This window comes from Ascaphus truei, chromosome 3, assembly GCF_040206685.1.
Source record: "Ascaphus truei isolate aAscTru1 chromosome 3, aAscTru1.hap1, whole genome shotgun sequence".
NCBI lineage: Eukaryota > Metazoa > Chordata > Amphibia > Anura > Ascaphidae > Ascaphus > Ascaphus truei.
The window spans coordinates 66,071,397-66,088,436 of NC_134485.1; the positions used below are offsets into that span (position 1 = coordinate 66,071,397).

The 17,040-nt window shown below is 47.0% G+C and overlaps 1 protein-coding gene across 4 annotated transcripts in view; it reads left to right on the forward strand.

Moving 5' to 3' along the window:
• The window catches only part of ANKRD13B (ankyrin repeat domain 13B), a 135,080-nt gene extending 131,115 nt beyond the window's left edge, over positions 1-3,965 (forward strand). For all 4 annotated transcript variants that reach the window (XM_075594209.1, XM_075594211.1, XM_075594210.1 and 1 more), the window contains one exon: positions 99-3,965. In XM_075594209.1, coding sequence (XP_075450324.1) covers positions 99-288 — 190 coding nt within the window. In that variant the 3' untranslated portion in view covers positions 289-3,965. The remainder of the gene's footprint in view (positions 1-98) is intronic.
• Positions 3,966-17,040: the final 13,075 nt, after the last annotated feature.

Sequence of the window (17,040 nt, forward strand, 5' to 3'; positions counted from 1 at the left end):
ACCTTAACCAAAATTACACCACTGCTTATCATGCACAACCTGCTTACAGCCCTGCTGGATATATGTGTGTGTTATTAAGTATTGGGATTTCTCCGCAGGACTCCTCAGCACACTCAGCCCTCCAACCATCCCAACACAGGCCCCGGCAACACATTCAGCACGTACCAGGAGCAGCTGCGTCTGGCCATGGAGCTCTCTGCAAAAGAGCAAGAGGAAGAAGAGAAGCTAATGCAGCAGGAGGAGGAGGAGCTCGAGAGGATCCTACAGCTCTCCCTGACTGAGAAATAACAGCGACATCCATTCTATAAGCACCCCCCAGGAGGTCTACCGAGCCTGCCCAGTGGCTCACCTGGGAAGTCACAGAGCCAGATGTGTCCAAGACGGATTCACCAGGAGGGGTGGGGTGATAGGTACAGAACGGGCTTCCTGTTACCCATAATGCATTGCAACATGAGCCAGCAAGGAGGGTCACAGACACTACAAGAGACCTCTGTTGATCCTCCCTTCCCCCAAGCATCCCCAGCTCCTATATTCATGGAGCTATGGGTCAACTCAACTAATTCAATAGAACATATGGACACTGGATGGAAGCTCGGAGTTGGGTTGAGTCACTCAAATAGCCCAATGGGTTTGGTTAATTGTTTATAACCCCTTTGCTGCTGGTGGCAGGAGGGCAGTGATACATTGGATGGTAAAGGATTTGCAGGTCCATCCAGCATCAAACAGGTTAATGTTAATAATATGGTCCCTCCACATATTTTTGGACATTGATTTGCACAGCATATAGTTCCCATTCCAGTAGTGTCTACATGTGGGGTTAGTTGACTGTAAGGAAATGTTGATTGTCTTCAAGTGCACCAAATGTGTTCACTCTCTTATTAATAGGGTTGATACGGTGTAAGTTAATAGGACGAGTGGTACTTCGTTCTTCTGAAAGCAAAGCAGTAGAAGAGTAGCTTATTTGCTCTGATTTCAAGGGACTCCATTAGTGACATCCTATTGTGTTGGATAAGAAGTAGGCACCACTAATCCTATTCCTATATTGCTAAGCAGGATCTCCTAAAAACAAAAAAAAAATGGAAAGCTAATATTTAGTGCTAAAAATTAGAATGTAATCTGAACGCCCCAGAGAACTGTGGATGAATGAAAGTTCCAAGCAGCTGATTTGATAGACGAGGGATTTAACAGCGTCAATGTATCAATGACAACATTATGAGCCAATCAGAGTGATCCACACGAGAGAGCTGAGAGAGGCACATGTTGTAATGAAAAAAGAATGTGCTCGAGCTTCAGTGGAGCATTCTAATTGATTAATGTCCCATTCTCATTAATACACACCTTTCAGCACTCCCCTGAGTTACAGTATATTGCCCTGGCACATGGCAGAGTTGTATCTGTAAAGCACAGACAATGATCAGGTTTACCGAGAGCTATGCACACAAAGGGAAGTTCTGTTTTTCATGGGATCAGTCAGGGCCAGCTGAGGTCCTGCTTTTGAAATGAGTTTTCTGGGTTGGCACCATTGAAGACTTGTCTGACCCCCTCCCCTTAGGTGAATGTAGGAAACACCCCTAACGACACCACCTGTTTAATCTACCTCACTGCGCTAGAGGGGTGTTGGGTATTCTTCACCCTTTCTGCTGCCAGAGGGGCCAGAACCTTGCAATCAACCACATGGGGAGCAAGAATTGTAACATCGGCCTGTTATAGCCACTGACGGTTAGTTAACACTTTCCCTGCCAGATGGACCTGTAATGTGCCGACCAGCCCTACTGGCAGCGAACAGCTTAAAGTAGCATTGCAGGGTTATAGCACTGACAGTAAAGCTGCAGTACCCACTTGTTATGATATTTTGGAAGATGAGAGTATTTCATCCTTAAAATAATGTTTTACAACCTATGACTTATGTCCTTTGTAATTTGAAATAAAATAGTTAGTTGGGGCACCTGCTATTTCATACCTATGCCCGTCACTCGCTCCATTGAAACCCCCTAACGAGAGGGAGCAGTTATCAGATCATCTTATGCCTGCATCCTTCCCTTTGTTCAGCAACTTCCTGATGATAGCCCTGGCAACATTCTAAGTGAGAAAGTCCCCTGGCCAATGTAATGTGATATACAGCACGTGATGCAGTTCACTGTTCTAGAAGCGGTACCGGTCCTGGAGAAGAGCAGATCCGTTGTAGGTTGTAATACATGTTAGCGCAGGGGTGGCCAACTACAGCCCTCAAGAGCCACCAACAGGTCAGGTTTTTCAGGATATCACTGGTTCGGCACAGGTGGCCCAGATATCCCTGAAGCGGGGATGTCCTACAAACCTGGCCTGTTGGTGGCCTCTGAGGACCGAAGTTGCGCACCCCTGTGAAATCGGATCAACATTAGAGTTCTTCATAGATTAAACGACAGTGCGCAGACACTATCATCTTATTTATGAAGAACTGCAATGTTATTCCACTAAATGATATCACAACCTGCAAAGGAATCCATGGTGGCAAGTTAAACTCATTCAAATATAGTATTAGCTAAATGTAATGAAGCCTGCAATATTTTTGGAATATTGCTACAGCGCCAGAGGTGCCTGCATGAGGTTACGGAGTCAGAATGCAGTTACAGTGTCAAATAGGCCTCTTCTACAATACAAGGTCACTGCCACAATTCAAGGTCACTGCCACAATACAAGGTCACTCTGCAGTCACATTTCACACCGTCTTCTTAATGACACAGCGCCACTTTGATCTTTAGAGTAGCAGTTTATCGTCACAGTAATAATATTGTTTACTATTTAATATACTACAAAGGTACATTATGTATTTGGCATAGTTTACTTCCCTTTGTGTCAGTTACATTATTTGTAATATCTACTGGGGGGGGGGGGGGGGGGGAACTAGCATTATTGGGGCACTGAAAATATCAGTTCCCTCTGCTGAGAGTGGAGGAAAATAGCTGGGTGTCCAGGACCTTAGAAAACTACCCTTCGTGATCAGGGAGATTCCCCGATTTTCACCTCCATCATAACTTTATTTACTGGCCCTCACAAGTACAGAGCCTAGGTCCCTAACTCGCTCCCACCGAAGGGGGGGAATCGCTGGACCCGTACATCAGGTTAGAGAAATTATTAAAAACAGAAGAGAATAAACAAAATAAAATAACGCAATTAGGGAAAAGCTAGACGGAAAAAGTGAGTCTTGCACTGGGCTCCAAAGTGAGCCAAACTCGGTGTGTTCCGGACGTTTTGGTGGTAAGGAATTCCAGATCCTATGGGCTACATTCGAAAAGGCTTCACTTCCCAAGATTAGATGGTAAATCGTTGGGGAAAACCGTTGGGCCTATCCTTCTTACTTTAGAGTATATATATATACCAGCTGATTGGGGAGTAAGGCGGTGGCGCAAATACTCAGGGCCGAGTCCGTGCAATGCTTTATACGCCATAAGAGGGCGACTTTGTACTGAATACGGGTCACAGGAAGCCAGTGCAGATTGCAGAGAGCGGGTGTAACATGCTGAAAACATGCTGAAGCATGCAAGCAGCCGTGTTCTGCTCTAGCTGGAGCCTCCTAAACAGCACAAGAGGCATTCCTGCATACAGGTCATTTCCATAATACAATCGTGTTGACACAGAGGCGTCGACAAGTGATTCCAGGTCAGGCTTCGAGAGAAGCGAACGCAATCCTTGCAATATCCTTTGGTAATAAAACCCGGTAACTGTAGCCAGAACCTGTGACCGCATGTTCAAGCTGGAGTCAAACAGGACTCCTAGATTGCGCACCCCCGACACAGGGCGGGGTCTGACACCAATTATTAATGGTGTATCAAACGCACCCGCCACACTTTGTCTTTGCTCCGACCCAACAATCATGACTTCAGAATAAAGCTTCATTCAACCAGTTGTGACCTATCCAACTGGCTACCTCCGACAAGCATTCGGACAGTGCAGTGACCTGAATAAAATGTATAATTTATCTTCGATCTCACTGATACAAATTCATTCCCTTATCCCAATGCAAGACAGCTATGATAACGATCTCTCACCTGCTCACAAAAATCTCTGATCGTTTTCCCCCTTGTGCTGCATTTGGCAAAGAAATGCATGTATCCACGGACGGGCTCATTTCAGTGTGGGGTGAAGCCATTTTACGCTTGCTCAGGAATATTTCAGCTCTATTTGTTTGTGACAAATGTTACACAAGAATATGGCTTCACAGCATACAGTGGAAGGTATACAGAACAGGGCTCCACGGAATTTTCAAAACCAATTTATTGCCAACAAAATGACTGACGTTTCGGCCACACTTGGCCTTTCTCAAAGCAGAATGGCATAACCGAAACGTCAGTCATTTTGTTGGCAATAAATTAGTTTAGAAAATTCCGTGGAGCCCTGTTCTGTACACCTTCCATTGTAAGCTGGATCATCACAGAGAATCCTGAACCATGAGCACCGGTAGTTGTATCCTCATATTATTTTTATGTGGTGTGCAGCATTTTCCCTTTAGTTCACAGCATATAGAACACCTAGTTCAGTGGAACCATGGTGTTCTCTGATAAACAAAAAAATTGGTACTGACGAACATTTGCTTGTATAAAAGCCAATTATTTTATTGTTTAATAATTTCAAAAGGTTAAATGTTGTACTGCAATGTACCAATGTAAATACAACATGGCAAGTTTTTTTTACTTCATTTAAAAATATACGTCCTGCCAGACAGGGGTTCCGCTAAATCACTATAAATTTGTAAGCGGCTCTTACAGGTTTGAAAACACAGAAAACACATAATAAAATGTCCTCACATGCTGTTAATTGATCAACAGCAAACTCCGAGTGGGCTGATTTCTATGCTGAGAAAAAAAAGAATAAAAATAGATGGAGAGAGACTCAGAATTCAATGTCCAATTTATAATATGTGTATTGCTGAACTGGTCCAGCCAACACTCGGGTCGGATTAACCATTAGGTACAAAAGGCATGTGCCGATAGGGGGGGTAGCACCAGGAACACTGTACCTGGCCGGAGGCAGAGCATTGTGCTAATGGCTTCTTTAGGCTGTGTTTATACTGGCATGATGCTAGGCGCTCCGTCGCTTGCGCCTCTTACCTGTGCGATGGGTGAACTGAACTTCCATTGATTGGGGATGCGTTGTGGACGTGTCACCAGGTTGGTTCGCCCTCATTGGCTAAACTGCACACGTGATGCGGCCGCCACATGAAAAAAAAATCATTTGTAGCTTGAAAATTCTGCCGCGCGGTCGCTCTGCGTCGGGCCAGCGCTTGCGCGCACTATGGCTGTCATCATTGACTTCCACAGATTTGTTCTCATGGCGCGCGCTGTCACTATAATTGCGGCCTTACACAGGGCTCCGCGCTTTCAGGGCCTCACTCCTCATGGTTACATGTGCAGGGACTTTGGGAGGTGTAATCCAACTCCAGATCCAATGTTAGAACAATTTAAAAGAGCAGGACCACAAATCCCACAATCCTTTGTGTAACCCTCAGAAATAGATCACATTACAGGCATCAGCCTGTCAGTACAGAGACTCCCTGGGATCTACTAGTTCCTATAGGGAGGTACCACCCTGCCCTCCTCTCTCCTGCACCCCCCTGCTTATCTCTGCCTCTTTCAACCCTACCCCTCTATCATCCTCCTGCACTCACTGCTTCCCCTCTCTCCCTCCTGACCACCATACTGCCCCTGTCACCGCCTCCTGTATCCACTTCCTTCTCCCTCCTTCCTGCATCCACGGACTCTCCCTCCAACTTGCACCCACTGCTTCCTTTGTATCCCTTCTGCACCCACTGCACCTCTCCCACCTACACCCACCCACTGCCCCTCTCCCCCCAACACCCACTGCCCCTGTCCCACTAGCACCCTCTGCCCCTCTCCCACCAGCACCCACTGCCCCTCTCCCACCAGCACCCACTGCCCCTCTGTCTAACTCTCCTGCACGCACTTTTTGCAGGAACAGTGTAAGTTCTACAGTGCAGGAGACAATCATTTAAAATATATATATATATATCTTTCTAGCCCAAGGTTAAGAAAAGAAAAGTGGGATTTAAAGCAGTTTCATATTTATAAATCTTCCCATTACCATTAGGCCAGAGAGAGGGGGGGGGGGGTGTCTCTAAGGCCTAGTTCAGGGTGCCGGAGGCAGGAGTTGGAGGGCGGGCGTTCGCGAGGGCGGGCGGCAGTCTGCTGGGCGATGTGTGTTCATCCTCCCAGCAGACTTTTTCAGGAGTTGAGGGGGCGGGGCTACAGACGTGAAGTTAGGGATCCAAGTTGCAGTCTTGAAATCATTCTCAAGAATGATTTCATTGGCTGCCGAGGTCCCAGTGACGCTGCTGCAGCTTCAAAAAACGAATTGGTTTATTGAAACTGTAGCCAGCGTCAACTCCGGGCTTCGGAGACGGGGCAGCTACTACCCTGACAACCAGTATTCAATTTGAATACATTGTGTCCCACGGCAGCTCGCACGGCAGCACGCCCTCCCTCCGAAGCCTGCACCCTGAACGAGGCCTTACCTTTTCCGGAGCGGCCCTCCTGCAGAGTCACGTTGTCAGGGTTGCAGGAAGAGGAGGGCCCCCAAAGTCTTGGTGCCTACGACTCCAGAGGGTCTTAAAGTGGCACTGTCAACACTTTCCATGTTACAAACTGAGACACTTCTGCAAAGTAGGTTTTAATTAACCTAATAAATTATCACTTAGAGACGTGTAATGAAAATGTTCTTAGCCCTCATTCCATGTGCTGTGAAGCTGCTTCTCTGTGGCAAATTAATGACTCTCAGGGTCTTCCCTCCTGACTTGGAGAAGTATCTTTACAACATATTGAATAAGGACCATAAACCCTAACAATTTCCTCTGTGCAAACCTAGCACCGATATTTCAAAGAGAACACCTCTGTTATATGCCTGCTAATAGTCCACCACTTCAAAGGAATTTTAAAAGGTTATGTTCCCGGAATTTTCTGCTTATATCCAGATCTCTTTACATGAGCATTTTCTCACCATATGAAAGTGGCACAACTCCAGTGGCAACACCACGGGAGCCTCACCCCTGCATGACTCTCTCCTGTCCACCATCATTTATGGCAGGAGACATCTTTATGTATGTCCACATAATCTACAACATGGACAAAGTCACTTGCAAGGTTGGACTGGGCCGCCGGGCAAATGCCGGAGGGTCCATGGGCCGGTAATGCCTTGGCTATTAGGCTGAGTCCCCAGTCTTCACTGTGGCACGCGCGCCCGGCGGGGGGGCAGCACGTGCACAGTGCTACACCGCGATCTGCGGTCTGGGGGGAGAGGGAAGATTTGCGATGGGAGGGGGCGTGGCTGTGGGTTTGCAGGGGCGTGGCCATGACGTCCCGCAGCTGGTTCGCCCTTATTGGCTGAACCGCCGGGGGGGGCGTGGCCACGCCTTGGTCGCAAATGTCGAGGTCAAATTCTCCTGCCTCCCTGAAAACCTGTCGCGCACCGCTGGGGAAAGGTGCGTGACAAGGTAAGGGCTGGGACCGGCCGGACTGGGGGGGCGGGGCTTGATAGCAAAGCGCACACCGAGCCGTGCGCTGTGGCGGTGACTGGGACCGCAGCCTTAAACTTACCCATGGGCAAATTGCCTTATTGGGCATTCAGGCTTGCCCCCGTAGTCCGGTGCTGCAGGCGTGCTGTAGGATGGTGGTGCAGGCGTGCTGTGAGCCGGTGCTGCAGGCGTGCTGTGAGCCGGTGCTGCAGGCGTGCTGTGAGCCGGTGCTGCAGGCGTGCTGTGAGCCGGTGCTGCAGGCGTGCTGTGAGCCGGTGCTGCAGGCGTGCTGTGAGCCGGTGCTGCAGGCGTGCTGTGAGCCGGTGCTGCAGGCGTGCTGTGGGCCGGTGCTGCAGGCGTGCTGTGAGCCGGTGCTGCAGGCGTGCTGTGAGCCGGTGCTGCAGGCGTGCTGTGAGCCGGTGCTGCAGGCGTGCTGTGAGCCGGTGCTGCAGGCGTGCTGTGAGCCGGTGCTGCAGGCGTGCTGTGAGCCGGTGCTGCAGGCGTGCTGTGAGCCGGTGCTGCAGGCGTGCTGTGGGCCGGTGCTGCAGGCGTGCTGTGAGCCGGTGCTGCAGGCGTGCTGTGAGCCGGTGCTGCAGGCGTGCTGTGAGCCGGTGCTGCAGGCGTGCTGTGAGCCGGTGCTGCAGGCGTGCTGTGAGCCGGTGCTGCAGGCGTGCTGTGAGCCGGTGCTGCAGGCGTGCTGTGAGCCGGTGCTGCAGGCGTGCTGTGAGCCGGTGCTGCAGGCGTGCTGTGAGCCGGTGCTGCAGGCGTGCTGTGAGCCGGTGCTGCAGGCGTGCTGTGAGCCGGTGCTGCAGGCGTGCTGTGAGCCGGTGCTGCAGGCGTGCTGTGAGCCGGTGCTGCAGGCGTGCTGTGAGCCGGTGCTGCAGGCGTGCTGTGAGCCGGTGCTGCGGGCGTGCTGTGAGCCGGTGCTGCGGGCGTGCTGTGAGCCGGTGCTGCGGGCGTGCTGTGAGCCGGTGCTGCGGGCGTGCTGTGAGCCGGTGCTGCGGGCGTGCTGTGAGCCGGTGCTGCGGGCGTGCTGTGAGCCGGTGCTGCAGGCGTGCTGTGAGCCGGTGCTGCAGGCGTGCTGTGAGCCGGTGCTGCAGGCGTGCTGTGAGCCGGTGCTGCAGGCGTGCTGTGAGCCGGTGCTGCGGGCGTGCTGTGAGCCGGTGCTGCGGGCGTGCTGTGAGCCGGTGCTGTGGGCGTGCTGTGAGCCGGTGCTGCGGGCGTGCTGTGAGCCGGTGCTGTGGGCGTGCTGTGAGCCGGTGCTGCAGGCGTGCTGTGGGCCGGAGATGCGGTCATGCTGTGGGCCGCTGCTGCGCTATGCATCGCGTTTACAGAGGCACCTGAGCTCTTCCCCACAACAATTAAACTGACTGCCGGAGGAGAGAGCAGGGCCTCTGTAAGACTTACCTTTTCCGAAGCGGCCCTCCTCCATCGAAGTCATGGCGCTGAGCCATCATGGCGACGCAATCTCACATGGCGACACATTGCCAAGACAACGCACCGTCGCACAGCATGCAGAGACGGCATGAAACGTGAATGGCGCAGGAGGAGGGCCGGCAGGTGAAACGCCCGGGCCATATTTCACCTCAAATCTGCCCCTTGTCACTTGGACGTATTTGATCTCGAAAAAAGAAACCTGCCATAAAACTGCACGTTTAGTCATCTCTTGACCACAAGATGTTACCATCATACACAGGAATATCATGCACAGGAATATCCATGCACAGGAATATCCATGCACAGGAATATCCATGCACTGGAATATCCATGCACTGGAATATCCATGCACAGGAATATCATGCACAGGAATATCCATGCACTGGAATATCCATGCACAGGAATATCCATGCACAGGAATATCATGCACAGGAATATCCATGCACAGGAATATCCATGCACTGGAATATCCATGCACTGGAATATCCATGCACAGGAATATCATGCACAGGAATATCCATGCACAGGAATATCCATGCACAGGAATATCCATGCACAGGAATATTCATGCACTGGAATATCCATGCACAGGAATATCATGCACAGGAATATCCATGCACTGGAATATCCATGCACAGGAATATCCATACACAGGAATATTTTTCATTAATGCAATTGCCCTATTCCTTACTCCTAGGTTTCTTACCAATACATCACAAACCGATCAGGTCACTCATCTCACACACTGCGCTAGCTCCTAAGGCTTCATAGATTTCAGTATTAGCAGAACTACATACTTTATTTCATGAAACCCTTTGCTAAACTTTCTTATGAAAACTCGCGCGTCGTTAGAACTGCCCTCGTTATCACCCCACAGCTGTTCTGCAGGTGCTCACAATTAGAAAGGTTCATGCAGCTGCCCAATAACAAACAGAATGGAAACCCCTATTATTTATTACTATCATAACGGAAGAATATGTATCATTTGGGTCAATTGTGAAATGCGTCTTAACCAATTTGCTTACCCCTCAGCAAGAGTGGAGTTTGTAGAGCAATATAGATCTAGACATATGTTGAGGGTTGTGTGTATAGATCTGAAATACATTATATGGAACAGGGGTGTCAAACTCAGTCCTCATAGGCCACCAGCCGGCCAGGTTTTATGGCCATCCCTGCATTGATTGAGCCGCCTGTGCTGAAGCAGGGATATCCATAAAACCTAGCCTGTCGGTGGCCCTTGAGTACTATGTTTGACACCCTTGACATAGATGCAATCCTCTATTTCCGCCCAGTTCTATAATTTGATAGGACATTCACGGCACTATTGATTCTTCTGTATCCGACCTAGCACTCGCCCCCCATAGCAAAGTGTGTCATTAGAAGGTTTAAATATGCTAACACTGAACAAACCTCAATTCATGTTATTTATTCCTCCTCAGAAACCCCACTATGTTCTTTTTAGGAGCTTCACTAATGTTCTCTGCCAAAGAATCATTACAAACAAACACCGCAGTCCAACAATGCACAAATTCTAAAATACTTTGGGAAATGAGCTGCATAGTTACATAGTTACATAGTTACATAGTAGATGAGGTTGAAAAAAGACGTACGTCCATCAAGTTCAACCTATGCTAAATTTAGACAACACATACTTTATTCTATATCTATACTTACTTATTGATCCAGAGGAAGGCAAACAAAAAACCCCATTAAGGGGAAAAATTAATTCCTTCCTGACTCCAAGAATTGGCAATCGGATTAATCCCTGGATCAACATCCTTCCCATGTATACTTATTTGGTATATCCCTGTATACCTTTCCCATCTAAAAAGATGTCCAACCTTTTTTTGAACAAATCTATTGTATCTGCCATCACTGTCTCCATGGGTAATGAATTCCACATTTTAACTGCCCTTACGGTAAAGAACCCTTTCCTTTGTTGCTGGTGAAATTTCCTTTCCTCCAACCTTAAGGGATGGCCCAGAGTCCTTTGTACTGCCCGTGGGATGAATAGTTCTTTTGAAAGCTCCTTGTATTGTCCCTGAATATATTTGTACATAGTTATCATATCCCCTCTTCGACGCCTCTTTTCTATTGTAAATAAATCTAATTTAACTAGCCTCTCCTCATAAGTTAGAATGTCCATCCCCTTTATTAATTTGGTGGCTCTTCTCTGCACTCTCTCTAGTTCCATAATGTCTTTTCTTACGATTGGTGCCCAAAATTGTACTCCATATTCAAGGTGTGGTCTTACTAATGCTTTGTAAAGGGGCATAATTATATTTACTTCCCTTCCATCCATTGCCCGTTTGATGCAAGATAAGATCTTGTTTGCCTTTGCAGCTACTGCATGACATTGGGCACTATTGCTAAGCCTGCTGTCTACAAGCACTCCTAAATCCTTCTCCATCAAGGATTCCCCCAATATATCTCCATTTAATTTGTAAGTCGCCTTTTTATTCTTGTATCCCAAATGCATAACCTTACATTTATCTGTATTAAACCTCATCTGCCATTTACCTGCCCACGTTTCCAGTCTCTCCAAGTCCTTCTGAAGAGAAATTACATCCTGCTCTGATTCTATTACCTTACACAATTTAGTATTATCAGCAAAGATGGAGACTTTGCTCTCGATCCCAACCTCAAGGTCATTAATAAACAAGTTAAAAAGCAAGGGTCCCAGTACCGATCCCTGAGGTACTCCACTCACGACTTTAGCCCAACCTGAAAAAGTTCCATTTATGACAACCCTCTGTTGTCTGTCCTTTAACCAGTTTTCAATCCAGGTGCATATATTATTACTGAGTCCTATTTTCTTTATTTTGTACACCAACCTCTTGTGTGAAACCATATCAAAAGCCTTTGCAAAATCTAAGTAGACTGCATTACCCTGGTCTAAATTCCTACTTACCTCCTCAAAGAAACAAATAAGGTTAGTTTGGCAAGATCTATCCTTCATAAATCCATGCTGACTATTAATGATAATTTTGTTTTCCATTAGGTATTCCTGAATATTATCCCGTATTAAACCTTCAAGTAGTTTCCCTACTATTGAAGTCAGGCTTACAGGTCTGTAATTCCCCGGTTGTGATCTAATTTCCCGGCTGGAATGCATCTTTTTCCCTGCTGATCATTCTAGGCTGCAGAAAAAAAAAAGTAGTGTATAATACTAGTTGGCCTCATAAAATATGGCTGCAACTTTTACCCGTCATAGGCACACTTGCCTCTCTAGTAATGAGACTCCCTCGTTAATGTCCTGAAAAGTGTGTAATCTTGCTACAGATTTGTACTATTTTTTCCATCAAAAAAATGATCAATCCAGCGTGTCAGTGGAAGATCAGCAGATCTGCTGTATGGAGTTTGTCACATGGAAGCATCTGCACTGTTCCTCTACTACTGTGCACTGCAGGAGTAGTGTCAATTCCATTTACCCATTAGCTGCCCAGGGGGCAGCATTGTGTGGGGTATTCCTGGGCATTTCCCTGCAGAGTATAGGTTTTGAGCTTAGATGTCAGACACTGCTGAACATATTTTAAATGATGAATCACAAGTTTAGAAGGGGCTAATTATGTTGTAAGATCATTTCACTTTCCTGCATTTTCAGGATCATGATATCCGGCACAGGGGCTTTAACTTTCTATAGAAGGTGTCTTCCTAAGGGGGGTGAGGCTAAAATGCAGAAGGAACATTCTGTCATCACTGTTTTTCAAATGAGGGGAGAGATGGAGACTGTATTTTTGTGCGTGAGACATGTACATGAAATGCGTAAAAACACGAATAAAGAAAACAATGAGAAAAATGTGTTGTGCGCATGCTGGAGTATTGTCCGGGCTGTAATTGAAGATATGGACGTCTGCACTTCTGAAAGGATAAAAACAGCCCATGATGGCGCAACTTCCTAACAACACATAACCTACTCACTGTTGGAGAGGCTTGAAAAACTTTCAATTGCCACTTCTACAGCTGTAGAGATGTTAACGTCAGTGTCAGTAGGGCCTTCAAACAAATGGCTTGCAATGTGTTGTACTCATCTCTTGTAGAGGAGTATTTTTGTTGAAGAATTTCAGCTCTTTGCTTTATGTTGTGTGACCCAGTCCCCCCCTGGGTCCCCCTTCATCCCCTTACCATCCGCTGTGGCTGCATCCGGCAGCGGAGGATGGGGAGAGTGCGGGGAGGTCGTCGGGCAGTTGGAGCGGCGATCGGATCGCCGGCAGCTCCCTTAGCAGGGCGCCGCCATTTCGCGTGTGGTACAGCATGCTCAACGCTTAGTGCATGCGCAGCAAGAAAGTGGAGTTGCAGCGGCCATCTTGCTTCACCCGCGCGCATGCGCAGGATAGCACAAGCGGCGGCCATTACACCCAACAGCCCCACAATGCACAGGGGCAGTTAGTCAGGTGCCAGGAACCAGCCAATAGGGCTGCAGAAATCCCCTCCTCCCTGAGAATGTTACTTTTGGCGCGTCTGCACCATGCCAGTCGGAGCTGGGACACGGAAGGGGTAGGTTGTATGTGCAGGTTTCTGTGGCACCTGCAGTAGGCCAGATACCCCCTGTTAGGCCCCAGCTAGGCCCCGACTTCCCTCAGCTTGTGGTTGCTGCAGGGACAGGTAGATAGGGACACTGCCCCTGTAGCATAATAGTGAGGGACACAGCAAGGACACACTGCATCCTGGATCAGGGTGATCTGGGACCAGATCATCCATCTGTGCTAAAGAGACTATTAAGGTGGTACCATCCAGGAGGGACCCACCGTAGAGGTGGAGGCGTCGCGGTTCATCAATGGATCGGTGGATTCCATCTGCAAAATCTGCGCGCCTGGGTGTGGACACACCCGGCAGGTACCTCATCTCACCAAGTGCACCAACTATACACGGGCTTGTGGGGCAGCACTGTCTCACACACTTGGGTGGGTGGTTGATTCTGTGGACACTGGGACGGTCCGGTGCCGGGAGCACCTCAGTACATTGGGGTACACCCCGTAGACGTGTGGACATGGTGTTGGGAAGGCACGGTGAGGGGTTGCGGCCCTGCGAGGCATAGTATTGCGTTAGTGGTGCTATTGTATATGATTGTTCTATGCATATACAGTAGTACATTGCTATTGCTTTACTACATCAGTGTGTATTGGTCATACATATATGGTCCTGCACAGGGCTATCCCACATAGTTGGATCCTGCGTAGGTGCAGACGATGTCACCCATCGAATCAGGTACACCCCAGGCTCCCAGCAGCGGAGGTTCAGGCCTCCTGTGAGCCACATGTAACGCACCCCACACACACCGGAGCCGCCATATCTCCCAGGGGGTGGGGGAAAGTGCACTACAGTTGTAAAGGAGCATCTTGTTGCCCAACTAAACTAGAAACCGCTCATAATTACATACAGTAGATAGACATACGTCCATCAAGTTCAACCTATGCTAAACAATGCTAAATTAGACGACAGATACATTCATCTATATTTGTATTTACAGTATATTGACCCAGAGGAAGGCAAATAAAAAACCCCAGTGAAATATCATCCAATGATATATTATAAGGGGAAAAATAAATTCCTTCCTGACTCCAAATATTGGCAATTAGATTAATCCCTGGATCAACATTCTTCCCATGTTTACTTATTTGGTAAATCCCCGTATAGCTTTCTTTTCTAAAAAGATGTCCAACTTTTTTTGAAGCTATCTATTGTATCTGCCATCACAGTCTCCATGGCTAACGAATGCCACATTTTAACTGCCCTTACTGTAAAGAACCATTTCTTTTGTTGCTGATGAAATCTCCTTTCTAACAAAAGACAGAAAAGCCCAATGCTACATCCAATGTGACAAAATAAAGAGTAAATAGTATATAGTTAAATACTTCAATAATAATATTCTCATGAGTAAGGGTCATTTAGTTAAACCCTTTGGCCAAAGCATTTAGCTGTATGCTGTGAACTCGAGTTTGCCAATATTATTGATTGCCAATACAATACCACCTAGGTCACAAAGAAGGCAGGTAGAAGTGCATGAAATCACCACTGTAGGGGTAAGTAAGCACTATGTACACTTGCAGATCATCATATAAGGTATGTCCTGGTTGTGAGGTCCTGAGATGGTAAGAATGGCAAAAAGTCTGTGGTATTAATGCAGCGAAGGTTCACAGCAGATGAATGGGATCCTAGGGGAGTGCACACAAAGAGAACCCCACCCCGACGCGGCATTTCGCACCCTTTGCTTCTTCTGGGGCTATATATATATATATATATATGTGTGTACGTATGTATGTGATGTGGTGGGTTCTGGGGTTAGAGCTTGCTGGTATTGTGTGTCTGTTGAAATCTCCTTTCCTCCAACTTTAAGGTATGACCCTGTGTTGTTTGTACTGCCCTTAGAATGAATAGTTATTTTGAGAGCTCCTTGTATTGTCCCCGAATATATTTGTATGTAGTGATATCTGCCCTTTATTCTAATGTAAACAAATCTAATTTAGCTAGCCTCTCCTCATAAATCAGATTATCCAACCCCTTTATTAATTTGGTGGCTCTTCTCTGCACTTTCTCTAGTTCCATAATGTCTTTTCTTAGGAGTGGTGCCCAAAATTGTACTCCATATTCAAGGTGTGGTCTTACTAATGCTTTGTAAAGGGGCATAATTATGTTTAAATCTCTTCCATCCATTGCACATTTAATGCAAGATAAGATCTTGTTTGCCTTTGCAGATACTGCCTGACTTTGGGCACTATTGCTAAGCCTGCTGTCTACAAGCACTCCTAAATCCTTCTCCATCAAGGATTCTCCTAATTTATCCCATTTAATTTGTAAGTCGCCTTTTTAATCTTGTTTCCCAAATGCATAACCTTACATTTATCTGTATTAAACCTCATCTGCCATTTACCGGCCCAAGTTTCCATTCTCTCCAAGTCCTTTTGGAGAGAAATTACATCCTGCTCTGAGTCTACTACTATTCTGAATCCCAGCTCGCTTGTGGCATACGAGTAGGTCCATGTAGCATAAACTCATCCCCTTTTAAAGCACACAAAGTCCTTCTATTATCTTCAGCTTTATTGTGTGGAGTTAACAGAAATATAAAAGCACTTGCATGTAGTTTGTGGTAGGAAATGTCTCTTGTGAAGAGAAGTATCCTATGTGAGAGGAAGTGGCTTTTTTTGTCAGGAGAAGCTAAAAAGGAACCCCTTTCTAAGGGAGCAGTGGAAGATGCAACTACTCACTGTGTCTGCTAATGATAAGAGAAAGCACACTTTCCTTTCCAGACAGGAACAAGCCAAATGGGCATATTAATTAACAGAGAAGGGTAAGGGGAGAGGGCTAAACCAACTCACGCTATGAGCAGTGAGGTTGCCAAGGCAACCGACTAGTGGCTGTAGAAAAGGTTATATTATAACAACAATGTTGCAATTACACAGCAGCACTGGCTGCTTCAGAACAGGGAAACATGTAACTTTCGCTGGAGAGAGCTGGCAGCCTGAGAGCAGAAAAAATACACAGAAAATATACAATCCTGTTCCAGGACAACTACCTTACACAATTTAGTGTTATCAGCAAAGATGGAGACTTTCCTCTCTATGCCAACCTCAAGGTCATTAATAAACAAGTTAAAAATCAGGGTTCCTGTACCGATCCTTGAGGTACTCCCACTTACAACTTTAACCCAACCTGAAAAAGTTCCATTTACGACAACTCGCTGTTGTCTGTCCTTCAACCAGTCCAGGTGCAAATATTTTTAATGATTCCAATTTGCTTTATTTTGTACACTAACCTCTTGTGTGGAACCGTATCAAAAGCCTTTGCAAAATCTAATAAGACCACATCAACTGCATTACCCTGGTCTAAATTCCTACTTACCTCCTCAAGAAAGCTAATAAGGTTAGTTTGGCACAACCTATCCTTCATAAATCCATGCTGACTATTACTAATGTTTTTCAATAGGTATTGAATAGGTATTCCTGAATATTATCCTGTACTAAACCTTCAAGTAGTTTCCCCACTATTGAAGTCAGGCTTACAGGTCTGTAATTCCCCAGTTGTGAACTAGCTCCCTTTTTAAATATCCACCACGTCTGCTTTACGCCAATCTTGTGGTACTAAGCCTGTGGAAATGGAGT